Source organism: Motacilla alba, chromosome Z (assembly GCF_015832195.1).
Source record: "Motacilla alba alba isolate MOTALB_02 chromosome Z, Motacilla_alba_V1.0_pri, whole genome shotgun sequence".
In the NCBI taxonomy this organism is placed as follows: domain Eukaryota; kingdom Metazoa; phylum Chordata; class Aves; order Passeriformes; family Motacillidae; genus Motacilla; species Motacilla alba.
Window position 1 is genome coordinate 23,436,898 of NC_052046.1, and position 27,936 is coordinate 23,464,833.

At 38.2% G+C, this 27,936-nt stretch overlaps 1 protein-coding gene across 1 annotated transcript; it reads left to right on the top strand.

The window, feature by feature from the left end:
- Window positions 1-1,574: 1,574 nt before the first annotated feature.
- WDR41 (WD repeat domain 41) lies at window positions 1,575-27,360 on the top strand. The gene is made up of 13 exons (XM_038125871.1): window positions 1,575-1,722; window positions 5,681-5,796; window positions 8,666-8,714; window positions 10,380-10,511; window positions 10,881-10,943; window positions 11,402-11,513; window positions 12,854-12,916; window positions 14,668-14,778; window positions 16,108-16,292; window positions 19,738-19,859; window positions 20,861-20,949; window positions 24,506-24,639; window positions 26,449-27,360. Exons 1-13 carry the CDS (start codon window positions 1,672-1,674, stop codon window positions 26,599-26,601), a joined length of 1,380 nt encoding a protein of 459 aa, XP_037981799.1. The 5' UTR covers window positions 1,575-1,671; the 3' UTR covers window positions 26,602-27,360.
- The last annotated feature ends 576 nt before the right edge of the window (window positions 27,361-27,936 follow it).

Genomic DNA, 27,936 nt, shown 5'->3' on the forward strand with positions numbered 1-27,936 from the left:
TAACAAATGGCAAAACTCAGGTTACACACCACAAATATTTGTTGAACTTAGGTTATTACAGTATCATTTCATGCTAGCATCCCATGCTTTACACACACAGACTGGTCAATAGCAGATATTCAGGAGGGGTGGAACACCTCTCCTGCGAAGAAAGGCTGAAAATGTTGCGATTGTTGAGCCTGGAGAAGAGAAAGCTCTGAGTCAGCCCTCGTGTGGTCTTCTAGTTCCTAAAGGGAGCCCACAAGAAATATGGAGAGGATCTTTTTAAAAAGGCATGCAGTGACAGGTCCAGAGGGGAATGCCTTTGAACTGAAAGAGGGCAGATTTAGATTGGGTATTAGGAAGCAATTCTTTACTGTGAGGGTGGTGAGGCACTGATGCAGGTTGCCCTGAGAAGTTGTGGATGCCCCACCCCTGGGACTGTTCAAAGCCAGGCTGGATGGGGATTTGAGCATCTTGGTCTAGTGGAAGATGGTCCTGCCCATGGCAGAGAAGTTGGAACCAGATGAACCCTAAGGTCCCTTCCAACCCAAACCACTCAATGATTCTGTGATTTAGAAAAGCACCATAATCTCCCTCCCTATGGAAAATCTCAGGGCATTATTTGGAGTAATCTGAAAAAATGTTGGCAAAAAGCCATCAGGGCAAGTGACCTGTGTATATTCAGATACTCAGGGCAGTGCCTGCTGGACACATCAGTACACCTCCACAGTTTCTTGTGTCTGCTTAAGAACAGGGTTTGTATGGCCTTTTGGGAGGGGTTTTGTCATCTTCCTGCACATTCATCTAAAACTCAAAAGGCTTCCAAGATTAATGCATCAACTCATCAATGTCTATAGTTGGCTAGAGTGTGAAGGAGATGGATCCAGGCTCTTCTCTGTGGTGCCAAGCAGTAGAACAAGAGGCGATGGGCAGACACTGATGCACAGGAAGTTCCACCTGGACAAGAGGAAGAACTTCTTTACTGTGCAGTGACTGAGCACTGGAACAGATTGCCCGGAGAGGGTGTGGAGTCTCCCTCACTGGGAATACTCAAGAACTGCCTGGACACAATCGTGTGCCGTGTGCTCTGGGATGACCCTCTTGAGCAGGGAGGTTGGGCCCGATGACTGACTGTGGTCCCTTCCAGCCCGACCCATCCTGGCGTTCTGTGATTACGTGAAGGGCTGCAGAGGAGCAGGACAGGGAATCAGGTGAGTGTACCCATATTTGTCACTTCATTCTGACAGAAGCACCAAAGACCTCAGCGAGGCGGATGGAAACAGCTAAAGCCAGGGGAAATCTGTAACTTAGAAAATATTTCGGTGCTCATTCCACTTCAAGAAACAGTTGAAGACCGTCACAATAAAATGGCAGTAACATAATTGTAATGTGGTAATATGCAATATGGTAATATAGTAAAAGGTAACAGCATAAGTCTTCTCTGTCGTCGGAAGACAGCGAGATAAAAGACCAATAAATATTTCACTTGCCCGCTTTACGAAGCCGTGCAGCAACACCGGCCACGACCCACACGGCGCTCCCGCTCGGCCATCGACTGCTCCGGCCGCGCCCGGCCCCGCCCGCCGGCGGGCGGGTGTCCGCGCGGGGCTCGATTGAGCAGCCTGTCCCTCAGCTGCCGCCCCGCCGTTGCCGCCGGAGGGGCCGGACGCGGCCCCGGGCCCGCTCTCCATGCTGCGCTGGCTGATCGGCGGCGGCCGGGAGCCGCAGGGTTTGGCGGAGGTGAGGTGGCTCCCTGCGGAGCCTTACGCTTGGGGCTGGTGGTGCCGTGAGGTCGGGATGCGCTGGGCCGCGGCCTTTCCCGCTGGGTGTGTCTTGGCCCCGGGATGGGCCGTGCTCCGGGCCTGCGAGGAAGTCGGACTGATAGAACGGATTACGGGCGTCCTCGAAGAGAAACAGGGGAGCTGGGAAAGCACAGAGGCGAATCTCAAGGACTGTGTCTAGGTCTAGGCACTTCAGTTCAAGGAGGACATTGAGGTGCTGGAGCGTGTCGGGAGAAGGCGAACGGAGGTGGTGCAGGGTTTGGACCACAAGTCCTGTGTGGAGTAGTTGAGGGAGCTCGGTTGGTTTTATCTTGGGGAAAAGGAGGCTCAGGGGAGATCTGGTCGCTTTTTCCAGCTACCTGCAAAGAGGGCGTAGCCCTGGGGCTTGGTGTCTTGTCCCAAGCAGCTAGTGACAGGATGAGGACACAGTCTCAAGCTGCACCAGGGGAGATTCAGGCTGAGCATCAGAAATAATTTCTTCACAGAAAGAGTGTTTATATATTGGAATGCAGTGCTCATGGAGGTAGTGGAGTCACCATCCTTCGAGGTGTTTAAAGACTGGATGTGGCACTAAGTGCTGTGGTCTAGTTGACAAGGTGGTGTTTATCATAGCCTGGGCTCGATCTCAGATGTCTTTCCAAACCTACTTGATTCTGTGAACAGCAGAACGACCGAGCTAAGCTCTTGCTTTGCAGGAGTTATGGTGTGTGGCTTTTATGCTGTTCTTGCAAGTCCTGCTTTCAGGATTCTGAGGTCGATAATGTAAGCTATAGGCAGTAAGTTGTTATTTACATGTCACAGGAGTTTGTAGTAGCTTACAGCATTTCTTCTTAGTACTTCATCCATGAAATATGCTTTGTTATGGAGAGCACTATACACTGACATCCTTGCTGCTTCTCAGATTAAGGGTAATGTTACTGGATTAGATGAAGAGATTTCTGGAATTTTTGTGTCTCTAAGAGTCTGCTGAAGTTCTCAGCATGGATTTAACAAGAGTTAATTAAAAGTATTGCTGCGCTCCATGCATTTAGTGCTTTTCTAATCTATGCAAGTATGAGGAAATAATTATTTTTCATCTGCTGTTCATGAGCAAGTTATGCCAATATTATGGTTGGCTTTAAAGGTCACTACTTAATTTGGGTCTGCACCAGGTTGGAATGATGATGTGTGGAATTACCTCTGACTTTTGTCATCAGTCAAAATGCCAGTTGGATTTGCAGTCACATTTGCAGGTTTGTGTGCAGTTGTTTTTAGAAGGAGGATAGGAAATACGATGCAGTTTTCTAAGATGTGCTAGAAAACTGCATTGTTGTGTGTCCCTCTCCAAAGTTTAGACTTTGGCTTTGGTTTATATACTGTGATTTAATAAAGCATGAGCATAAATTAAGGTGGAGCCTGCTTCTTCCAATCTGCCATTCATGCCTCAGTTAAATCAAATCCACAAGGCTTTTATTGTCATTGTTTTGCTCTCACAGAGTTGTGGAATAATAATTTTGCTTCTCAGCTGAAAATCTGAAGAACTAGTATTACTGAGGGTTAGTCCCTAGACTTTCCCCCCTGCATGATGTAATATTGTTTCATTTAATAGTCTTTGTCACCATTAGTTCTTCAATAGGTAAGAAACCCCACAGCAGTATTTGTTTCCTGTGCTGTGACTTCAGACAGATGTGTTAGAGTGGCATTGCACTGGGTGTATAGAGGAAGCCTCTGGCAAAGCTGTCCTAAGTTTGTGAAATAGAAATTTCTCCTTACCTTTATTTATTTATTTATTTATTTTATTTATTTTTTTTTAACTATGGAATCAGAATCTCTTCAGTTGATGGCCAGCCATGGTGTTCATCTTAGTCATGGTGGCTCTGGTGGTGGGAGCACTTCAGTCCAGAAGCATCGTGGTCCATATTAGCTAATCTGTCATGCCCCATGATCCATAGATCAGTATTCCTGTGTACTCTCATATCCGTGTTTTTCGTGAATAGCTTTTGAAAATCCGACTTTTTAAATGCTTCACATCTTGGGAAGTTTTGAGGTTGAGATGAACTTTTTTTTTTTCTTCCTTCTGATTACTGTAATGCTGCTTACAGGTTATGCATAAAAATATGCATGTTGGGAATAGATTCCATTAACATCAGTATCCAGCTTTTACCTCCAAAATCTTGGTGTTACTACAGGAGAGTCCAGTTAGTAGTTTGTATAAAAAATAGATTTCTTCAGAGAAAGAACACTCATGTAACCCAACACTTGGGTAAATATTAATGAAGATCTGAAGAGAGCATAACTTGTTTTATGACATTTCTGGGGGAAAAAGTGTTATTTTGTTCTCATATGTAAGTACCTTATCAGCACTGTACCTTTCAGTATTCACAGGCATTGTTAGAATTAAGATTAGGCATATGGTTCGAAAGAAATAGCACCATCTTGTATTGAATAGGAAGCAATATCAGATTGTAGAATTGGGGTGTTAATGATATAAATTCTGAGTTTTTCAGAATAGTGTTAAAATTGTTTTCTGAATTTATATTTTCTGACTGTAGTATTGCTATACTGAGATTTCCTTAGGATTTTTAGAACTCTCACTTTTTAAATGAAGGTTTTGATTAGCTTATAATGGATGAACTCCAAGTTATTTAATTTGTTATTACAGCCATGCAGATTCTACTTGCATTATTTTAAAGGGGAACTGCTGTTCTCATGTGATTGCACAAAATGAGGAACAGTTGCTTTATGAAATGCATCAGGTAGCACAAAATCAAGATAAAATCACAAGAGCTTCATTAAAAAATTAAGAAGTCTTCATTTTTAAAATAACAACAGGTTTCTTTCCATCCGTGTTTATTAGTTATGTCATTCTTAGTTTCTGAAGAATAATATCATAGTACCAATATCAAAGTAATAGAAAATTATTTATTAATCCTGCAAGAAAAAGTTCAATTTTCTGAGGATGACGTGTTTGTCTTTCATGTGGTGTTACCTGTCATGTGATGGATGTTGTACAGTGTTCTGTAGTTGCTGTTTTTACAATGTACATTCTGTTGAAGTTCTCAAAGAGAGGACAGTCTTGGAAATACTATGATGTTGACTGTTGTGTAAAATAAATCTAGAGGGGAGAGAGTGCTGTCACTGAGTTACTACTGAGCTATTTAGATGGTTTAAAAAAAGTCTGACAAGTTGTTTCAGAGTGTTTAAGATCTTAATTACAAAAAAGTTGTCTTGAAATAAAATGATGATTGAGATTGGCAGAACTATTCTGCCTTGAAAATGCAGTTCTATGCAGTATTCTATTGACCCTGCCTAGTGATCAGCTTGCTCAAAGTGATTGATTGTTCTTTTAATTAATAGTCTAGTTGGGGGTAATTGCAGATGCTGTTCTATAAAATGATTAATCATTCTCTGTGTTTTTTTAAGCAGTTTGCTGTGGTATTTTGTGACTAAAGTATCAGTGGGTGATTTATATATTGTGGAACAGAATGACATTTGTTCTTATTTGCTTTAAATATGTTTATATAGGATTTTAAAATTGAACGGTAGATGAAAGATATGAGAGATTTACAGCCATCTTGTAAGAGGTGTAATTTAATGAAAAACTGAATGTATGGTGAATTGAGTCATGAAGCTGGCTTCACATGACAGCTTATAACTGAGCTGGGTTTTCATCTCACTGTATCAGCAATTAAATCGGTACAAAATCTTTTTGTTGAAAAGAAAATGCTGTATCGTAGTTTAGACTACATTCTATAGAAAGCTATTGTTTATATGAAATAACAGGAAATTATATTTTATAAGGATTTTCATTAAGGCAAAATGTTATTTCAGAAACCTTACACATGGGTCTATGTGTAGATTGTTAGACATTACAAAGACCTGATGAAAATAATTGTGTTAGTACAAAATAAATTTAATTCCTTTTTTATGAATTTTAGAAATCCTCTGTGCAGACAATTGGTGAAGAGCAAATACAGAATCCGTACACGGAGCTTCTTGTGTTGAAAGGCCATCGAGATATAGCACGATTTCTAGTGCAGATAGATGATTACAGGTATGAAATCCATTTCAAATTGTTTCACAATGTCCTTGGCAATATGTTTGTAAAAATGTAGTAACATTTTAATCCTGTCTTTTTACTTTTGAGGAGTGAGAGCTGGAAAAACTGATGTTAAGTCAAGGGATGAATACTCCCTTTTGTTGCTATCTTACTGTATCTTTTGGCTTCACTTTTAAGTCATACTTTAATAAGAAAATAATGATCATAATGTTACGTTTCTCAGTACAGATTCATTTGTTTGTAAGAATTGCCTTTAGTTAATTCATCTGTTCTTTTTCAGTCTGTTCCTGGTCTGAGTGCTGCCTTCTGTACATCCGTAGGTTTTCACAGGTCAATATGCAGTACTGTCTGCTGCTGTTCTGACAGGATGCATGTGTTTTATGTTTCTGAATTGAGGATAGCTGTTGTTTTACCTTCTGGTTCTACGAAAGAGTGTAATAGACTTCTACAGATGTGCTGTAGAATTGGACATGACATCTTCAACAATGAGTGTTGCTTTTCCTTTCTTTCTGATCTTTTGTTGCACTTTCTTTTGATGCTATAGTGCTAAATTCACTTGAGCTTTGGTTAATGCAATTTTTTTTAGCTTTGCACGTTTTAAGGTTTTTAGCTACTTTATGCAGAATGATTACTTAGCAAAAGTCACGATATGTGTAACTTCTGCATTACATGTCTCTTCCAGTTTGATCTGGTTCAACTTGCTATATTTCTTTGAAACCTGATAGTTCCTTTGTTTTTCTCCTTCAGGTTTCAGCCATATGCACCTTTCTGTATATTTCCTGACAATCTCTATCTGTTACTTCGGAAGGCTGAGTTATCTATCTTCTGAGGACAGAGTTATCTAAAAACTGGAAAACTGGTTAAGATGAAATAATTGTATTTACCTTTGTCACTTAGGAAGTGTGACTGAGAGAATGAATTATCATAGTTGTACATCACAACCTAGTTTCTATTCTAGTTTTCTCTAAATTTACCTTGCATGTTCTTTAATTTGACATAATTCTACAAGAGAAGAAATAATATTCTGCCTTAAAAGTAAGGTTGTGGAGTCTTTATTCAGACATAAAATATAGTGACTCTTGACTGATGTGGAGAATTAAACAGAAAACATTTAGTGACTAATAACATAAGTAATAAGCAAGATTAGCTCTGTTAAGAAGCTGTAGTAATGTATATCTTTTACAGACTTGACACAGAAGGGAAATTCTAATATAGTCAACAATACACTGCATGAAGTTAACAGGGCCAAGAGTTTGTTTTGTGTTTCATGAAGGAAGATTCTCTCCCTCCCCATGTACATTGATTGGAAGAGACCATGCTGGTGGTCTCTGCCAGTTCAGAAATGTCCACAGAATCTTATTTTCTACAATGATATATATCTATATGTATACATAAAATTTCACAGAAGACTCCATGGAGGATTTTTAGCTTGCTGGTTTTTATTTAAATGTCATAAATACATATATATGCCAGGAAAGTTATGTGCATTTTTATAACATTTATTTTTCTGTGTAGTAGTCCACCAGAAGATTCATATAAAAATGGAAGAATCTTGTGTGTTTTCTTCAGTCTTTTCTTTCCCCAGACAAGTTAGTAAAATGACCCTTTATCAAAGTATGTTTTTCTCAAATGTAAACTGAATATGTGTAATTCATCTTTGTAGAAACACCACAGTAGTCTTAGCATGCACATGCAGTCTTATAAAAAGAAGTCTTTTACCATTTTGGGCTTTGTTATTTGGTGGCAGGTAAATTACTAAAGCTAAAATAATGATAATCATTGTAAAACTAAAGCCTTAGTGGCAATGTTTAAGATAGGTTATGAAATAGTATATGGATAATGAGTGAATTGTATAGCTGGTTAGTATTCTGGGAGTTTGAGGAATTTAATAGAGTTGTTTCAGTTGTTACTGGCAGTAATTCTAAATTTTATTTATCAGTAGTATAGTATTTTCTATATTGTTAAACACATGATAATATTTCTCACTTGATTCTTTTCAGTAAGACTAGTATTGTTACTCAGCTTCTGAAATGTTTTTGTTTAGTTTCTGCAGCTATTCTATTGTGTGCTTTTTGTCAACTATTGTAAGCCAAGTTTCACGCTTCAGGTCTTTAGATAATATCATCTTAGTGAGAATTTTACAGAAGGATTTTCTTGTTTTCTCAGTGGCTCAGCTAAAACCAGTGAGTGGAAAATTTTCTTATATTGGTTTTTGAAGATACTAAATAAATTCTCTATGAATGTAACAGAAAGCTGGTTGGTTTTTTTGGGTTTTTTCTTCTTTGCTCTTGTACTTTTTAAACGTGAAGTAAGGCTCATATTGATTCGAAGATCGCTAAATAAGGCTAAGCCTCAGCAAGAGTCTTCCAAAAACTGGACTGAAATAAAATTGCAAGTAATACTCTAGTCTTTGACACATTAAATTAAACGGAGTTCATAGCACATTTTAAGAATACATTTTTTTGTTGATCATTTGACAATTCCTTGCTCCTTCAGGAAACAGACAAGGTTATAGATGATGGTGATCATGACTGGAAAAGACTGAGGTGACCCATGAAGATGTTTTTTTTATAACACTATTGGAATTCTTAAGTCTTGTTCTTATATTAGGTATATGTTGATAATCACCTATTTCAGTTTAGAAACTGTAATTAGGATTTACAAATACATATTTGTAAAGATACTATTTCAGTTTGAAATTGTATTAGGATTTACAAATACATGTTTATTCTTTAAAGACTGAATCTGATGTATCTTGTAAGCATTTTTGCTTCTGTAAGTATTTACTGCTTTTCCATTACATTATGCTATAATGAAGTTTTCAGTTTGTTATGGTTCTTTGTTTGGTTTGTTTTTTTTCCAGGTTTGCATCTGCAGGAGATGATGGAATCATATTTCTGTGGAATGCTCAGGTTAGCTGTCTTTTTTGGGGATGGCTTTTGTGCTCGAGACAGGGCAGAAGTCGTTGAAAAGAGGTGAAAATGTCTAGGAGCAAAAAAAGCAGAATAAGTAAGAATTGCTGCAGAGCTGTTGTTTGAAAATGTTTTTCTGTTTGAAAGCAGAAGTTGTGTATGAAGTTGTGACTTTAGTTACTCTATGAAAGTATGTTCTGTGTTTGCTGTAAATGCTGAAATGCTGACTAATAACTCAACAAATATGTAGCAAGATCCCAAACTTGCCATGATTTTTATATACATTTAAGATTTAAATACATTTCTACATTTCTACATTACTAATACATAAGATGTATTAGTAATACATCTTTAGCATGACTGATTAATAGAGAGCTATCATAAAATTGTATTTAAAAGATACCAAAGTTAGTAGGAATTAAACATTTCACGCACAAACACGCCCTTAGTTACTTGCTGTGATAAAAACCTTCTTGCAGCTTTTGAAAACCTTGATAAGACATTAGTTTTATCATACAAGTAGAGCTCTGTAAGTGTGAACCTGCTGTTTTGCTCTACTGCTCTGTTTCTCCATATCATTGACTAAGCTGTAGAGAACCAATGAGCATTAGACCTAGGTTAAGTAAGTCTAGTATATGAGTTACATTGTTTAGTAAGAAGTTTGAAGGGTCTACAGTGTATCAGTCATTCAGTTGAGAAAGTAAAAATTGCAGACTTCAAGTTTTCTTTAAAATCTCCTGAAAAATTTATGACATTTATAATGGTCAGAAGGAGAGACTTGAAACTGTTGAGTAGTTTGTGCTTGTGTTTTGCTGGTTTTGATGACCTTTTATAATTTCATAATTCTGTAATTTGTAAAAGTAAAGGGTTTTTATTATTAAAACCCACGTGTGTGAATATATATGCCCAGTATTCTGAGCAGCTTGTAAACATAAAACTCATTTGGATATCCAGCTTTATGAACTGAGTTCCATTTTCTACTTCTGTAGGACTTCTATTGTGTTTGTTAAAGCAAATCTTTGCACTTTTAATTTAAAACATTAATCCATGTTTGTCAAGAAGTTTGCAGTTAAAATTACTCTGTATTTTAGCTGTATGTTTAAAATGCCAATTTGCTTCTGCATGTTTGTTTGTAGGGTTTTGCCATTTAACTAAAACGTTAGTAGAAGTAGCTGTAGTTGTCTAAAGCACCCACTTGAATCTATAGATAATGTGCATAGTAAATAAATCTGGCAGGAGTTTGGCCATAAATATAGGTCAGGTTTTTCCAATAGTTAAAATTTTAAAAAAGTACATTTTCAAGTAAGGCTTTGTCAACAAATCTGAATTGGTGTAGTATTTATTAAGGATGATTAGCCAATATTTGCCTTAAAATTAAATGAGTTTAATACAGAATTTTGTTTTTAAGGGCTTTTAGAGGTTTTTTACTCAGAGAGTCATTTCCATTATGTACTACTTCTTTAAACTTACTCATAGTATGTTATTTAATTTAAGATCTTGAACAGTACTGAAGGCAGTAAGTAGAAAATCCTTAAATTTCTTTAGGAAGGGAGATTTTAGACTCATAGTAATTCTTGCTTTAAAAAGTCATTTAATACCTATATTTTGTGCTACTGTAGGCATTTTCCTACTTTAACCTTAGTTTTCAATGTTTTTATTTTTCAGACTGGAGAAAAACTTTATGAACTTCATGGGCACACACACAAAATTACAGCTATAGCACCATTTTCTTCATCAGATGTTACCGAAGAAAAAATGAATTTGATTATAACAGCATCAGCTGATAGAACAGTTATTGTATCCTTTGATCTGGAGACAATTTAAAATTCTATGGGCTTTTTGTGGTTTTTACTTCTAAAGATAGCACTGACTCAGGCTGCAGCCCATCTCAAAGTTTTAAGGCTACCCATACCCACTAGGTGTAATTGGATTACACAGGGGTTTCACTAGTTATTGTTCACATGTAGATACAACCCTTGCCACAAAAATGAATCCATAACAGGCCTTTCTGAATATATCATTTAGGCCAAATATTGAGAAGACTGTCAGGGTTTAGGAGGCTGAGTCTCTGCATACCTCTTTCCTCATCTCTCATTTAGTTACCAAAACAGCATTTACATTTATGATACATAGAAACCATTCAGTTTCCTTAATGAATAAAGACAGGTTTGGGACTGCACTAGTGGCAGACAGGTTCAAAAAGTGTCATGTTTCCATTCTACTGTAAAGGTACTGAGGAAACCCTATGAATGTCTGTTGTTTTGTTTTATACATTAAGCTTTTATGTCTGGATCATGGGTCATGTGAGCAGGTGTGTTAGAATGAATGGCATTGCTTTATTTAAGAATAGGTACATAATGAATGGCTGAGAAGTGGGCATAATTCTTAATTTGGTTATGGACTCTTAATACCTCAGTTTTCTTTTTGAGAGGAGGTAGATTAAGGGTAGTGCTGTGGCTTGGTTTTATTACTGTGTTGGAAAAAGCGATCTACAACATTTAAATTTTTTGTACTGTTGATGAAAAATTTAACATATTCATGTGTAATTAAATATGTATTTCTCAGAGACCTTGATACTGTATTTCATAGTACTTACAGATTTATCTGACTAAAGCTCATGATCATTTCACTGAGAAATTCCCTGAAGATCTTTTGCAGGAGACATATATCTGATTTTTGTTCTGTAGTGTTTGACAGTTCTTCAAAGACTGAATGTATGGTTGTCTGGAGGGAGTGATCTATGTGTTTGGAACCAAAAATTAGATCTCTTGTGTAAGACCAGTCATCTTACTGATGCAGGTAAAAATGGAAATGACTCATTATAGCTGTTAAAGTGCAAGTAAAATTAATCTGTATAATGATGCAAAACCAACGTGGCAAATTCATTTTAATTCTAATGATAACATTATGTATTAGAGCCACTCTTTATTTTTTTAAATGTCAAATTTGATAGTTTCTGAACTAAGACCACTTTTAATGTTCTGTGCCGTGGAATTTTATAATATCTCAGATCTCAGTAACTGTACATTATCTTGGACTAAAGGGCTAGAGCTCAGATGCTGATTTATATGTTTGCTGTAACATGTACCAGATCCTTTGACTGGCTTTTTGTGTGATTGAGTGGGAGTTTTATTATATTTCTAAGTGAAGCTTTGTAATAGCAGAATAGTAAAGATTACTTTTTTATTGCTAAAAATAAGTACTTTTGATGTAAAAAATGCATGTTTTGATAGGAATATAATAATCAGAAATCACTGTTAATCATGCTTTTCTGTTAATAAACTTCTATATTATCTGTTCATGTGAAGAAAATTTTGCATATTATTGCTGTACTTTACCAAGATGCTCACAAAGCTGTGAACCACATTCAAATGTGGAACTGATGTTAGCCTTACTTTTGTCATAGAATAAAGTAGTGGTAGGCAAAGCCTTCTGAATCTTTGAGGATATTAATACTTCTTTTGGTTCTGTATGAAATATCATGCTAAATACCAGTTGGACTGTGGTGCTTAGTATGAAGTGCTATTGAAACTTTGGTACAAGGAATCAATGGAATGTGTGGCATGGGCCCTCTCTTTTGTCCTAATCTCTGACTTCCTTTATGAGGAAAGAGGTTGCTTATTCCTTGGGGAATTTTCCTCTAATGGTGCTTTGGCACAAGATGGTGAAATTCTGTGCAGGATGAAAACAGATGATAGCAAGCTGGGTATTTTATTGTATGCTTTATTCTTCTTTGTCTTGCTCTGCACATTATTTTAGAATTCTGAATACTTGAGATAGTATTGGTATCTAAATTTAGTACTGCCTGTATTTAGAGCTGCAATAATTGTCACGATGTTTTTAATACTGTCCAGCATTAGAACATAAATATCTTAATTGTATTTAAAACAAAATTATCATTTAATTTCAACTTCACCACAAGTTTGATGTTCAGAATTCTGCTTGATTCAGGACCAAAACTCATGACCTTACCTCTGTTTGAGATAATCTGTTCATTTCTGATGCTGTTTAACTTCAGGCAATCGACTTTGGTTTTGATAAGTGTAAAGAAGATTGTTAAGAACTTTATTAATAAGGAGTTAGTAGTTTGTTGTGTTTTCTTGTGATCAATCAATATCCTTTTCCTGCTTTTTTCAAAGGCATCAGTGCTTTGGTTGAATTGCCCAAAAATTGTGTTGCAGCAGCAGTTGGCAAAGAGTTAAGTGAGTATCTTGCATTTTCCAATGTTCGTGCTACTCCATAACAGCTGCTTATCAGAGATATGTGTGAAGAGCACTCTGCTGAAATTGTATAGGAAAAGCGAATGGTATTAGGGTGTAGTCGGCAACATTTTTTGTTTTACTGTTGACAGAGAGGAGATTATACTAATCTTACTGAAGAATTTTTTTTGAAATATGCATGACATACAAAACAAAACTTTACTGTATTTAGAATCACAGAATCACTAAGATTGGGAAAGACCTCCAAGATCATTGAGTCTAAGCTTTGACCAATCACCACTGTACCAACTACCATAGAACTAAGTACCATATCCAGTCATTTCTTGAACACCTTCAGGGACGCTGACTCCTCCATATCCTTGGGCAACCCATTCCAATGTCTGACTACCCTTTCAGTGAAGAGATTCTTTCTGATGTCCAACCTGAAACTCCCCTTGAACAGCTTGAGGCCACTTCCTTTGACTTGTGGCCTGTGAGAAGAGGCCGATGCCCACTTTGCCACAACCTCCTCTCAGGTAGATGTAGGAATTGATATGGTCTCCTTTTACTCCATGCTAAACAACACAAGCTCTCTTCCATAAGACTTATACTCCAGACCCTTCACCAACTCTCTTGGTGTTCTTTGGATACACCCCAGCACCTCTTTCTTTTCATGAGGGACCCAGAACTGAACACAGAACTTGAGGTGTTGCCTCAAGTGGCTGTTGTGGCCTCAACAGTGTGGAGTACAAGGGGACAATCACTGCCCTGGTCCTGCTGGTCACACTGTTGCTGATACAGGCCAGGATGCCACTGGCCTTCTTTGCCTCCTGGGCACCCACTGGCTCAAGCTGGTCAAGCAGGACCTGTCTTTCTTACACCCATGCTGTCTGGGTTATTCCCTGGTTGTCCTGTATGCACTGTGTGGTCACACTCAAGATAATTTGTTTCATCAGTTTACCTGGCACTGGGGTTAAGCTGACAGGCCTGTGGTTCCCTCAATCCTTCCTACAACCAGTCGTGTAGATGAGCATCATATTAGCCAACCTCTGTTTAACTGGGACCTTCCTGGTATATGAGGACTGATGATAAATGATGGAGATTGGCTTGGTAAGCTCTTCTGTCAGCTCCTTTAGTGTTAGGGCCACCTGTCCAGGTCTGATTATGGCAATTGACATTTGTTCTTCTGGAGAAGATCTGGAATTGCTTACCTGAGCTGTCAGATACTCAGATTCTCTAGAGCCTCCTTATCCTGAGGTCTGAAGTATGAGGTGTTGATGATCTCTAACTATCCAAGTCTATAATGAGTAGCTTTTAGAGTACCCTTGAGATAGAAAAGAAATTCCCAGACTGATTAAAATAAAGTCTTAATTTCTGGCAATATTGGTTGCCTTACTAGAGGATATTGCATTGTTTTTGAATATCAATGTTTCAGATAGATGAGTCCTCAAGAAAACACGTTTCACTTTTAGTAACTTATCTATAAAGGTGTCTTATGTGTTTCACTTCTGGTATTGGCCAATTCTCTGAATTTCAGAGTTAATAGGCTGAAGTGTTTTATCCTATATTTGCTGTGGTTAAGAGGCCTTAATGGTAACACTGAAATAAGTGCTTCCTGTTTTTTGAATATAAGTGGCTCTTATATGGTCTCACAATGTTTAATTTGTGTCTCTGAAAATGTTGTTTTATTTAGACATAGCTCCATCTTATTCCAAATGAAAAAGCTTATTTGGACAATTTTTCTATCTTTGAAGTAATTTTTAGGCTGAGTGCTTCTAACAATGGGTCTGAAGGTTGGAATATCCTTGAAGTAAAGCGCCTTGTTGACCATCAGGATAACATTTCATCATTAGTCAGTGTTAATGGTAAGAGTAATTTTATAATATTACTGGTTTTGTTAGTTACCAAGTTACCAGTGGGCTATTTCACCTATGGAGTTTTTATTTGAAACAAAGTTTTAACTGGAGTGAAACTTAGTAGCTGGTGGATGTATCTTTTTATGTAGTTGCAAAGGTAGTGATATGACAAAATATAATTCCTTTGTTTATGGATTAGCAATGAAATGAAACCAGGTGAGTTGTAATGTAGAAGAGTCAATGTCATTGATGGAAATGGAACTCTTGGTCTTTCCATTGTGAAAGTTAAAAATGCTATTTTTTTTGTCTTGTTCCTTCTTATTTTAAAATGGGATATGCAATGCCATGTCCCTTGCAGCTGTACTCCTGAGGTAACTGGAAATTCTGAGTGTGCAGATGTGAGCCTGCATATGGATCCTCTATAGAGAGGGTCTGGAAGCTGATACGATCTGTGCTGCTCATTAGGGTAATACTGACCTAATACCTGAAATTCTGTCTGCTCTGCTGCAAGCATCAGTCCTTTCTATTCTTCTTCCCTGCTTTTTTATTTTTATTTTTATTTTTATTTTCTTTTTTTTTTAATTTTTTTTTAAAATAAAGCAACCCGACAGCCAGAAAAAGGTATTACTGGTGATAGAGAGTGTATATTTATCCTTGGGTGTATCTGTGTCTGCCTGGCTGGCACAAAGGGGCTGTGTTATAGAGCTAACAGGAGGCAGGAAAAAAGAAAACTTGGGTTCTATGGTACATGTTTCTGAGCTTAACTGTTGCCGTTATTTTCTCCTTTTTGATTATGAAAGGCGAGCAGTGTTTGGCTTAAAAGACATGATGCTACCTGCATTAAACACTGTTGTAGAAGTTCCTTTCCATGTGTGATAAACACAGTCATGAGCAGCTACTTCAATATTGCCGTTAACTCACTCATTTAATTTGTGATCAGTATTTCTATTTATGGCAAAAATGTACTTTGTTGTGTCTGGGAGATGCTGGGGAGTGCTTCTCCAAGGAATAGAAGGGCTTTGTATGTAGAAATGAAGTTCAAATATTTGTACACACTTCCGGTGGTGTTCCTTGTCTTTACAACTCTGTGCTGTGTACTGTGGCCAGTGAATGTTCTTCCTAATTCTAATTTTACATGAGCACTTGTCTGAGCTGTGTTAGGTAATTAGATGAGTATTTACTCAAAGAGAGAGGTTTTTGTCCAGTCAGTTATGCACCACACATTCTATGTAGCTTTACACATAAATGGGCTGTCTTCCCTTTCTAGGGTTGTAGCTTTGTGTGAAATTTATTTTTTTAATATTATATGATTTCTATGTGTGTTTTTTTTCCCTTCAGATTTGACTTTTGTGACAGGTTCTCACATAGGTGAGTTAATAGTTTGGGATGCGCTTGACTGGACAAAGCAGGCATCTGAGTGCAACTTCTGGGACTCCTCTGTCCGTCCAGATGTACAACCAGAAATAAAATTATCCCAAAGCCCACATGAAACTTCAGTTCAACACTTAACATCTGACGAGGAGGTAAAAAACTTCAGAGTAAATTGCTTTAAGTAAGATAGGATGGTCTTACCACAGAAGACTGAGTGGTTTATACTTTCAGTTTCCTTGTTAGAATATGAGAGGCTTCTTTTAAATGTGCATGGCCATTATATATGGTCAATGGTTTTTATATAAAATATTTGCTGTTGACCTATATGAAGGGTTTAGTATTTGATGGTGTGGAAACTAACATAATGGACTGTCACAACAGCATTTCTTTTTGACTAACAAAGATTTATTACTTGTTTAAAATACCACTAGAGAAAAGTAAAAAAAATGGGTGTGTGTTTTGATGGCATGCATCTTTTGTATTCCAGCTTCTGGAAATAGTTTTCCCAGGAACTCACCTGTTTGAGCAGTTATAGCTGAGGTTACTATGAGAATACTATGGGGTAGTATTTAAGAGCAGGCATATGCCTATGCTTAATAGTAAATCAGTGTTGCTCTTTCTGTTCAGATGAACTTTACAGAATTGTATACTCAGATGTTTTCAAGATCCTGTCTACTATAGTCGTGCTTTAGAGATAAGTTCTTGGTCAGAATACTCAGTTAGAACTCAGTTATCATACAGCAAACACTAAAATTGCTCAGTGTCGGGTCTCATCCCTGGATTGGGGTGACCCTGAAAGATGGAAAAGTCTTTTCTCTAACCCGTGCCTTTGAAGAAAGACTCAGTAGTCCTCTGTTGTCTGTTCTCAAGGTAGTTTATTGTTGGTTATCTAAAAGATTCTTCTCCCTGAACTGCTGTGGCCCGTTCAGCCTCCCAGGGGGCTGGTGCCATCTTTTATATCATATATTATGTACTACATGTTTATACTTTTTCTTTAATGCTTATTATCTATATTGAATGGTGACTTTCTACTCTAAACCAATCTGTGAGTGCCAACATCACCAAAGACATGGAGGCTAGGAAGGAGAAAGAAGGAGGACAGGGCACACCCAAATCCCTCCATCTTAGAACTCCTGACCCCCATGTACAAAACTTGGACCCCTGCGTACAAGGCTTAAAACCCCCCTGTACAGCACTCAAAAATCCTTCCTTTCACTTTGTGATTACTTCTACTACAATACCTAACTTGTGTGTGTGGCTTGTAATTCTTCATACAGAGTTAGTAATTTGCTCCATGGGCTAAGATCAAAACCCCACGTGTGTCTTTGGCTGCATGCCAGGGTCTCAGAGCCCCCTGCCAGCGGCTCAGGCCATCCAGGGCACCCAGAGGGATGTCCTGGGTTCCGAGAGCTCAGGTTAATATTTAATTTTGTGAAATGTTACCAACAGTTCACAAAATTAAATGTGGCAAAATAAAAGATCTTTCATTGTTGAGGTACAGTGGGATTTTGTTTGGGGCATGTAGGTCCGTTATTGAGAATGATTAAGAAAGATTCTTGGAAATGGATTCAGATATATAAGCTGTAACAAAATAAAAGCTGTGGAAAAGCCTGAGTATAGGGTAAGCACCAAACAGTCACCTGATGCATTTGCCTCTTTCTGAAAAGAACTTCCCTAAAATCCTGGAGAGAGAAATATTGAGGAATGTGGGGGGCTAAAAGACATGTGGTTGCCCTTAAAGGTGGGATATCCAGTGGTTTTGTTGTCAATGCTTATTTCTACAGTGAGCCAAAAATTAATTTTGTTTAGAATAGGTTCTGTAATTTGGCTTCAGAACATTTTGATTCCATGCTTGAAAGCTACATATGGTGTGTTTTAAGGGAGTAGGAAAGAATTTGAGGAGGGACAGAAGTTTTTAAAACATTCAATGTGGAATCTGGGGCTGCTGTCTTCCATTCATGAAACTGAACTAAATAAATAGGTGTGGGTTTTTTTTCCCTTTCATTGTGAAAGTTTTGAATGATGGGAAGAAAAGGTGGTTCTAGTGTTACATACCAAAATAGAAGATGCTTTTAAAGTAGTGCTGTCTGTATTGTAAAGCTCCTTAAGGAGCCTAAAATGTGGTGCAGAAATGTATTTGTCTAAGATATTGTTTTGTTACATGCTATCTCAAAGCAGAATACGGCTTTTCATGTTAAAAATAGTCTAAAATATATGTTTTCTCTGTTTTCATGACTTGGTAGTTAGGTAGTTGGAGAAGATACACTTGTCTAGTTTGACACTGGGCTTGTAGACAAAGCATGATTCAGAAACAAATGGGATGGTAAAGGTTTTCAAAACTAGAAAACAGTGCTATCTGCTGTCCTGGTATGTGTGTTTAGCTTGCCTGTTAATAGAATTGTGCAATTTATGCTTCATATGTTTTATTTTTTTGGATTTTGAGATGACCAGGATTTTGCCAGGGATTGTGAAAATAGAAGAGTTGTCCATGAAGAGCATCTTTTGCAAAGCTGTAAGATTGTATGGCTTAAGGTGGAAGAGTTATGTGGAAATCCACTGAATTTAAATCTTATGCAAAACTAGGATAATGGGCTTAGTGGTTTGTTTTTTTTTTGTCTTGATTTGGTAATGGTGGTATCAGAAATCTGTTCAGTTTCAGTGCTCCTGCAACAGATACACATAAGGGAAAAAAAAAAAGAATAATAACCTGAACAAAGAGTTTTGAACAATGCCAAAACATTGATGAATATATATAGGAAACTAGTCAAAAGACCCGAGGCTACAAGTTGTACAAAATGTTGACAGAACTGTAGTGTGAATTGCGTATCAGATATTAATGTTTGGGTTGTGTAAATGGAAGCTGGCTGTTCAGGGAAATGTTCCAGAACACAGTCATCTAAAGAAGGCATATTCAAAACTACAAATATGTACTAAATGGAAACATTCTGCACTCCTCCTCATGAATATTAATCATGTGTACATACACAGGATTGTACACTTGTCCTCTTTAAGCTCATCAAAAGACATGAAGTGGTCCATGCTTCATGTAAACTGTTTCTGGTGTCTTAGGGTCATGATGGTTATGAGATGGAATGCTTACGATCTTTTGAAGATTGCATTGAATGCAAAATGCAGTATTTGTGTAATACTTCACTATGAGAGAGTTCCTTTTCTGAATAGAGCTCAAATGCTTTAGCAAGGTCTCTTTATCCATCTCTATCTTCAGTTAAGAATAAATATTAGTTTTTCTTGATAAAACAAGGGTTTTTCAAAACATGGGACATTCTTTTACTGTAAAAACATAAGCATTTAATTACAGAAGTGTATTGATTGGTTGGTATCCTTAGTTTCTACATAGACTGTGAGGAACAGGATAAAAATACAGACATAAAATTACTGCTTAGAATATAGGATTGTATCCCACATTTACTTTTAAAAAATCCATCTCTATAACTTGCTAATTTCATATGTTTGGGATAAAGCAGTAACATGAGGACAGAAACAAGCTAGGTCATAGTATCATTGGAAATCCATTATATGCGAGGTGATCCTTCAGTATCTGTTTCTCTAAGTTGTTCTATTGAATTTTCTTTCCAGTGTGTGTTTGCTGCTGCTGGGAAAGGCATATACGTATATAATCTTCAAATGAAGCGTGTGATTGCCTGCCAGAGAACTGCTCACGACTCCTCTGTGCTGCACATTGAGAAGCTTCCAAACAGGTGCAAAAAACATAGTACATTTTGTTAATGCAATAAAGAAAAGCAAAACTTGGAAGGGTGACTAGAGACAGACTGCAAAGTTACATTGGATTTCTAGGGCAGGGACTTGATTTTCAGTTTAAGCTGCTTTTACTAGGTAGAGCTTGTTCATCTCATTTTGGAAAATTTGTCATTGTAATTCAATAGGAAAACCTATATTCCAGTATGACTGGTACACAGGCTGAAAATATCTCAGCTATTTTCAAAATAAGATTTGATGAAGTACTTTTGTTTGTGTTGTGAAAATGTAGCTTAATGGCATTTTATTTCTAGAAAGCACATGCATATAGCATATTCAGAATATATTTTTCATTAAATATTTTATAACACTTGAAATGTTTTAACAAAAATTAATAACTTGCAGTTTTTGTTTCTTAGTGCAGAGTTTCTACCTGGAACTTGTTTTAACAGCCAACTTGGACAAGTTGCTGCATATATATGTATATGCTGTAATATACTATAGATAATAGTATTAGATCCTGTTATGTTCTTGTTCAATGGGGCAAAATCTGCCAGAAGATAAAAAACTGAGGCCTTGGTCTTGTGAATGCATGTATTCTAAGCTCTTCTAAATGTGTAATGAAACAGAGTGCCTTTCCTTTCATTATTTTTCTGTAAGAAAAAAATAGGGTTTTGCTTAATGAAAGTAAACTTACAGAAACCAGTTAGAGGAACTGTGTTTGCGGAGTCTAGACTGGTTATGTTTTGGTTTACATAGTGGTATGCTTTTAATAGGGAGTTGAAAAGGTTTATTTCTTTCCACTTATTCTAAATGTTATACTTTGTTCTGCTACTATTGAATTTTGTTTTCTGTGGAACATATGTACACCCTGCTACATTTAAGAGTTCTAGTAAACTTACATGTAACCTGAGGCACTTACTGTCTCTTTCATAGAAGCATCACAAGGTGATTTGCACAGGTATGTATCCATGCTAGTGTTGCTTATCAACTGTTTTTACAGGCAGCTGATCTCCTGTTCAGAAGATGGCAGTGTGCGCATTTGGGAACTCAGAGAAAAGCAGCAGCTGCCAGCTGAACCAGTTCCAACAGGTTTGCTAGTAGTGGGGAGTAAAAGGAACATTTAAAAACCCAGTATTCACCATATAAGAATAGAGAGGTTTTCAGGCTTTGTAAAGAGAGATAATGTCTTGTGTTTAACCAACTGATTATAGGTGCGGGAGGCAAACTGAAGAGAGCATGGGTGTTCAAGTCCTCTGAGATCTGATATGGGATGATAGAAGGTCCAGCTGAAGCAATTCTTTAACATGAAGCTTACTTAACAGTTTACAGTTGTATGAGCCAGTTAAAAAAAAAAAAAAAAAAAAAAGACCTGACAAACCTTGATCCTTTCCTCCTTGTACCAAACAGTACTGAATTCTATACCATACAAGAGTAAATGGTTGCAGGACCTTGTGATGAAAGCTTGCAGATAAGCAGCTGGCAGTTTTAAAAGTATTTTCCACATCTCCTCTTTGAACTTGGAATTATATTAGGACTTAGTTTGGAGCTGTATCCAAACTCACATACTGCCTGAAGGCACTGCAGTCCTCAGAGCTAGTTGATTGTGTTACAAGGGAGCATTTTCCCCAAGTACAGACATTCACAGAATCACAGAATGGATATGGTTGAAAGGTTCTACAGTGAGTCATGTGGTCCAGCCTCCCTGCTCAAACAGAGTGATCCTGGAACACATGGCACAGGATTGTGTCCAGACGGCTCTAGAGTGTTCCCAGCGAGGGAGACTCCAGAACCTCTGGGCAACCTGTTCCAGTGTTCAGTCATCCACAAGGTAAAGAAGTTCTTCCTCTTATTCAGGTGGAACTTCCTGTGCATCATTGCCTCTTGTCCTACTACCCAGTGCTTCTGGGAAGAGTCTGGTCCATTGTCTTGATACCTCCCTTCAGATACTGATAGACATTGATGAGGTCCCCTCTCAAGGCCGGTCAGACTCAGTGTCCTCAGCCTATCCTGATGCTCCAGTCCTTTCATTATTTTTGCAGCCTTCTGCTTGACCTGCTTGCTTGTCCTGAGGAGTCCAGAACTGGACACAGCACTCCTGGGGAGACCTTGCTAGGGCTAAGTACAGGGGCAGGATCACCTTCCATGACCTGCTGGCAATGCTCTTCCTAATGCACCCCAGGATACCATTGGCATTCTTGGTCACAAGGACATGCTGCTGGCTCATGGACAGCTTCTTGTCTTCCAGGTCCCACAGGTCCTTCTCCGCAGAGCTGCTCCCCAGCAGGTCAGCCCCAGGTGCCTGAGGCTGTTCTTCCCCAGGTGCAGGACCCATCATTTGCCTTTGCTGACTTTCAGATGGTTCTTCTCTGCCCATCTCTCCAACCTGCCGAGGTCCTTCTGAAGGGCTGCACAGCACTCCAGAGTGTTGGCCATTCCTCCCAGCTTTGTGTTTTCAGTGAATTTGCTGAGGACGCACATTCCACCTTTTACAAGTCAAGGATGAACAAATTAAACAGTTCTGGCCCCAGTATTGAACCTTGGAGGACCCTGCCAGTGACAGGGCCCCAGCTGTGCCACAGATTTTGACCCACTGGGATCTGTTGTTCAACCATTCTCGATCCACCTCACTGTCTACTCATCCAGCCCACATCCCTGAATTTGTCTATGAGGATGTTATGGGAGACTATGTTGAAATCCCTGCTGAAGTAAAGTAGACAATATCCACCACTTTCATCCCTCACTCATCCAAGTAATTGTTTCATTGTAGAAGGCAATTAGATTGGTGAAACATGACTTTGAACTGTATTGTTGCCTGTTCCTGATCATCATCTTGTCATCCATGTAGATAGAGATGGTCTCTAGAATGAAGTGCTCCATCACTTTCCCAGGGATTGAGGTGAGGCTGACTGGCTGGTAGTTTCTGAAGTCCTCCTTCTTGCCCCTTTTGAAGACCTGGGTGACATTTGCTTTTGTTCTCAGCACCTCTCCTGATCTTCATGACCTTTTAAAGATGATCATGAGCAGCCTTGCAGTGGTGTCCATCAGCTCTCTGAGCACTCATGGATGCATCCACTCAGGGTCCATGGACTTGTGAACGTCAGGTTTGCCTAGATGGCTTCTAACCTAATCCTCCTTGACCAAGGGAGAGTCTTCCTTCCAACATTTCTTTACCCTGGTCTCCTGAGTCAGAGAATACTGACAGCTGGTCTTGTCACTGAAGACTGAAGTGTAGTACAGTACCTGAATTCTCTGCATTCTGGTCTACAGGGTCCCTCCCTCCATTTAGGAACAGGTCCACATTATCCTTAGTTTTCATTTTGTTCTTGATGTATTTGAAGAAGCCCTTCCTGTTGTCTTTGACACTCTTGGCAAGTTTTAATTCTAGATGGGTCTTGGTCTTCCTTGTCTCATTTTTACTTACTCTTACAGCCTCTCTATATTAAATTTCAAATGGCCTGACCCTGCTTCCATCTGCTGTGTATTTCCTGCTTATGCTTGAGTAATGACAGTTCCTTTGTAGTACTTGCTACTCTTTGACCAAGCTCCCCTGCACACTAGCAGTTGTGGTTTTTGACAGGTGCTCTGGACAATATAGTTCATATCAAGGACTGGGAACAGCAACAGACTTGCTCTTCTGTGGGAATTTTTTTATTCAAGGTGTGAATAATTTTCCTGGTGTATCTTGTTTACATAGCTATTCGTCTCTTGTTGGTAACTTTTGAAAATGTATTTTTCCTGCCTGATTTAGAAACACTTTTTCAGGAATATTCTATCTTCAGCATTGCTGGTGACAGGCTGATCTACATAATGACAAGTGGTATTTGGTTTCACATTAGAAATGTATAACTTCTATGAATCAAGATGTTTGGAAAAAACTGTAGGGAGATATTGCTGTTGATTTGCACTCTTTTTATTATAGGGATTCCCTGAGAAGATGTTCATCTCACCAGTTATCTCACTTGCACCAGGGCCATGGTTTAGCACAGTTCTAGTTTTATGTGCTGATAGGGCTGAGGGAAGGATTGGAAATAAAGTCTGAACTGCATTGTCAACAGCACCCAACCTTCTTATTTCTGTCAGTACTGTTACACAGTTCTGGGGGCTGTGGCTGTGTACTTTTGTGCAATCTAAATGGAACATGTGAAATACTAACTTTACACTCCACATTTGCTGATAGTTTTTGCTGAAGGAAGGAGGCAGTGAACCAACACTTAGATGCTGTAGTGCAGACCATACAGAGGAGAGATTGGTGCCTCATTTTTGTGCTCTTTGCACAAGTAACAATTTAGGCAGGCAGAACAAAGATAAACACCTGTATAAACTTGTCCTGCATCTACCTTTGCTGTTCAGTTCATTCTTTTAGGAAGTCTTTGTATTTGTTCCTAAATCTGTGTATTGTCTCATCCAGGTGTGTAATTCAGCATGTTTTCTAAATTATATTAAGTGGGACAAATAGCTATGTTTCTTTCTTACTTCAAGATGAATAATCCAGATGCTAAAGGGCTGCACAGTACAGTGCTTCTGTCTTTGCCATACAGTGTCCTGCTTTTAGATTTTTTGTGGCTTTTGTAATTCTCTCTTTAGCTAGAAGAAATAAATTGTATTTATGGTTTTTGTCAAAATAAGATATTTTTTCCCCTCTCAGGGTTTTTCAACATGTGGGGATTTGGAAGGACAAACAAGCAGGCAAACCAAGCTGCTAAGAAGATGCAGGAAAATACACCTGTGTATTTCTTGGAGCTGGTTGGTGATTTGATTGGTCATTCATCAGCTGTGCAGGTAGGTCAGCTTTAGTAAGAATGAGAAAAAGTGAATGTTAGTAAATAACATAAATTTGACAGTGTTTTTTGAACTGTAACTTTTGACCATCTGACTCTGGAGGCTAGGAGCACATTTTGTAGTATCTTTAGTGCAGTGTGAAAACAGTAATACACACTGACTTAATATTCTAATGACTTGCTCACTGATGCCTGAGGACTGTGTTTGCACATAAATGCTAGAGATAATCTGACAGAGTGCTTGGCTTCATTTAGAGACTGCAGACAATACGGCTGGGAACGTGTACATGACCCAGATTTCACCTGAAGTTCGCAATCTAAAGAAAGGCTCCTCCAAAAAAAACCCAAACCAAAACACACAGAGTAATTTCTTAGCCCTCTGTGCTGTGAGCATTAAGGAGGTCTTTTAACTTAAGTAGTACTACCAGTATTATTGCATGCTTCTGTCTGCGTAAAATAGTGTTGTGTTCATTTTAAATGGCATTTTCCCTCCACACTTTTCTGTCACAAGGTATTGGAGTAACAAAGCACTTTTTTACAGTGGACTTCTACATAAATTCTTGGCAGGAGCAGGGAGAAGGGCCGCTAGAAGGGGATAATGTGGTTCTGGAGTAGCTTTGCTCACAAGCATTCATGAGATAAACTGAATTTTAGACTGCTGCTGCTAAAGCCTGAAGGCTTTTCTTTAATAGCTAAGGTGAACCTTTCTGCTAAAGGGATTTCTTCAAGGCTCTCTTTCCCTTTCTGCCATTTTTCTTTTGAAAAATTGTTGGAGGGGGTCTTATCCACTTGGAAGGTTGCTATCTAAGCAAGAGGACATAGTGTGTAATTCAGCAAGAGACACAAAGAAGGTGAGAGGCATACATTGGGTCTTGGCTGAGATGCAGAGCAAAGGAGTGATGGAGATGATGGTGGATGTGATTTCCTGCAATGTTCTACATATGGAAAATTTTGGGGTTTTTTAAACTCTGGGAAGATGGGAGTTGTTGAGGAAGAAAATGTTGAGTAGTGATGAAATGTGATGGCCAAGATGAGGACTTGGCAGATTATGTCTGCTGGAACTCTGTAGCTATTAAGTGACTATTCCCAGGGCAGGTAGCCTTTGGCCTGAATGCTTCCCCCAGATGATCCCTTTAACAAACTGAAGAATTAGGGCATTGTGAACATGCCATAGTGACATTACTGGTTCCACTGGCTGACATGTTGAACTGCAGTTAGTGGTTAATTTTAGGCAGTTTTGTGATGATCTCAGAAGTCAGGGGTTAACTCATTTGTCAGCTCCATTGGTCTTGCAAAATCCTTCCACTGGTGCTGTACTTCCCTACAGTATTTTGTTTCTTGCTTGTTTGATTTCCTCTGTGTGACTAGGCATGTGCTGTCACTGCCGTTTGTCCTTTGATCTTTCCAGGCCTGCTGCTAGCCCTCTACTGTGTTATAGGGGGGAGGGGGGGACAGTGTACCCAGTGAACAGAACATTGCTGTTCCCAAGAAACCAGATCAGAGCTTGTGCAAGTCATTCACTCTTCTACTGCTGACTTGAAACAAGTTTCTTCAGAATTCTGTCCTTTAACTTCCCTATCTGTAAGGCTTTTTTTAGATGGAGTTCTTTCAGTATGAAGTGACTAAAGAGTTTGTTTTTGTGTAGCAATTTTGTGGCATCTCTAACATACAGTATGTAATTTTGTACTCCTGTTTATAAGCAGAGCCATTTCAGATACATATGTTTGTTTAGTCCAGCTATACACTAAATAATTAAGCAAGCTGACCATCTCATGCAAGCATCATGGTAATAATAGTTGTTTCATTACAGATGTTCCTGTACTTTGGTGAACTGGGATTGGCTACATGCTCTGCTGACCACCTCATTATTTTGTGGAAGGATGGTGAACGAGAATCTAGCCTCCGTAGTTTAACACTATTTAAAAAATTGGCACAAAATGGTGATTTGCAGCTCAAACTTTAAATTGTTTGAATACAGGCTGTAAACTGGATGTGTTTTAAACATAAGTGTAAAGAATCTAGGAATCTTGACTACTAGTAGAGCTTACACTTAATGTCCTGTGTTATATTGGAACTTCTCTTAGATACTACTCTTCTCAAAGGGGGATTTTGCATTCTGTTACACTCTGTCAGCAGAAATGGTGTTCTCTAGAAAGACCGAAGGTAATCATGACTCATTAAATAGCTTCTAATATTATTCCAAATGTTTAAAATTATCATGGGTGAATGTCAAAATTAAGAATTGTGAAATACATTAGATGGATCATAATTGAAGCAGTTGAGGGCATCCACAGTTCTATGTGCTGGAAGAAGGTATGGGAAGAAATCTGCAGCTTCCTGCTCTATCTAATTTATTTCTAGATGCTGAACTTTCCTCACTGATGGCTCAGATTTTTGTGTATACAGAAAGCCCTGAAAGAAAGCATTCTCAAATTTTTCATTTGAAGTTAATATCCTGCATCAGTGGTAGGAAAAAGAAAAAAAGGTAGGTAATGCCAGTTTGTCAGGTTCTAATTTTTGGCAAACTGAGGTACACAGAAACTGTTTACTAGTAGTAGCTGCAGTTTTACTTGGATTAGCCTACATTACTGGAGTTTATACAGCACTACCATTACACCATTACCAAGTTTAGCATGCAGTGTGATTAGTTTAGCCTGGTCCTTCCATAATGCATTCATTGAATTAAATTGTATCTAATAAAAAGCATTTGCCTTACCATGAATTTTCTGAATGTAAAATCCTTTCTTAAGCAGTAGGAGTTGATATTTCAATAGTAGTGAAACTTGTTTTGCCATATGAATACTAAATTCTCAACTGAAGTCTTACTTCAGAGAAATCTGCATCAAGTTTGTAAGGTAAATTTCAGGGTTAAAAAAATAAGTAGCTAAGGTACTAAGAGTCTGTGATAACAGCAGCTAAACAGTAGGAGTAGGGAAAGAAATGCAAACTAAAACATAAAGCTCAAATCACAGCAACAAAAACACAAAAGCAAAAAACTAATCAACAGACAAACAAGCAAATAATCCCCTCTCTCCCTTCTCCACCAACAACAATAAACCAAAAAATGAAACAAAGTTAAACCCAGAACTGATACAAAGAAAGCATGATGGAGGACCAGATAATGAGTGGTACATTACCATTTGAGCAGAGAAGAGCTAGGGAAAAGGGAAAGTTTGGGAACTTAGTGGTCATAAAACTGTGTAGAAGAGGGGGCTACTGTCCTCAGGTCAACTCAGAAGATAGAGCATTTAAAATGGTGTAGGAATAAGTCTTGTGCAGCTTTTCAGTGCCATCTCTT

Coding starts and splice junctions, on each gene's coding strand:
- WDR41 (XM_038125871.1), top strand. CDS start 1,672: ATGCTGCGCTGGCTGATCGGCGGCGGCCGGGAGCCGCAGGGTTTGGCG. Junction 11,514..12,853: donor CAGTCATCTTACTGATGCAG/GTAAAAATGGAA, acceptor CTTTTTTCAAAG/GCATCAGTGCTTTGGTTGAA. Junction 14,779..16,107: donor ATCATTAGTCAGTGTTAATG/GTAAGAGTAATT, acceptor TTTTCCCTTCAG/ATTTGACTTTTGTGACAGGT.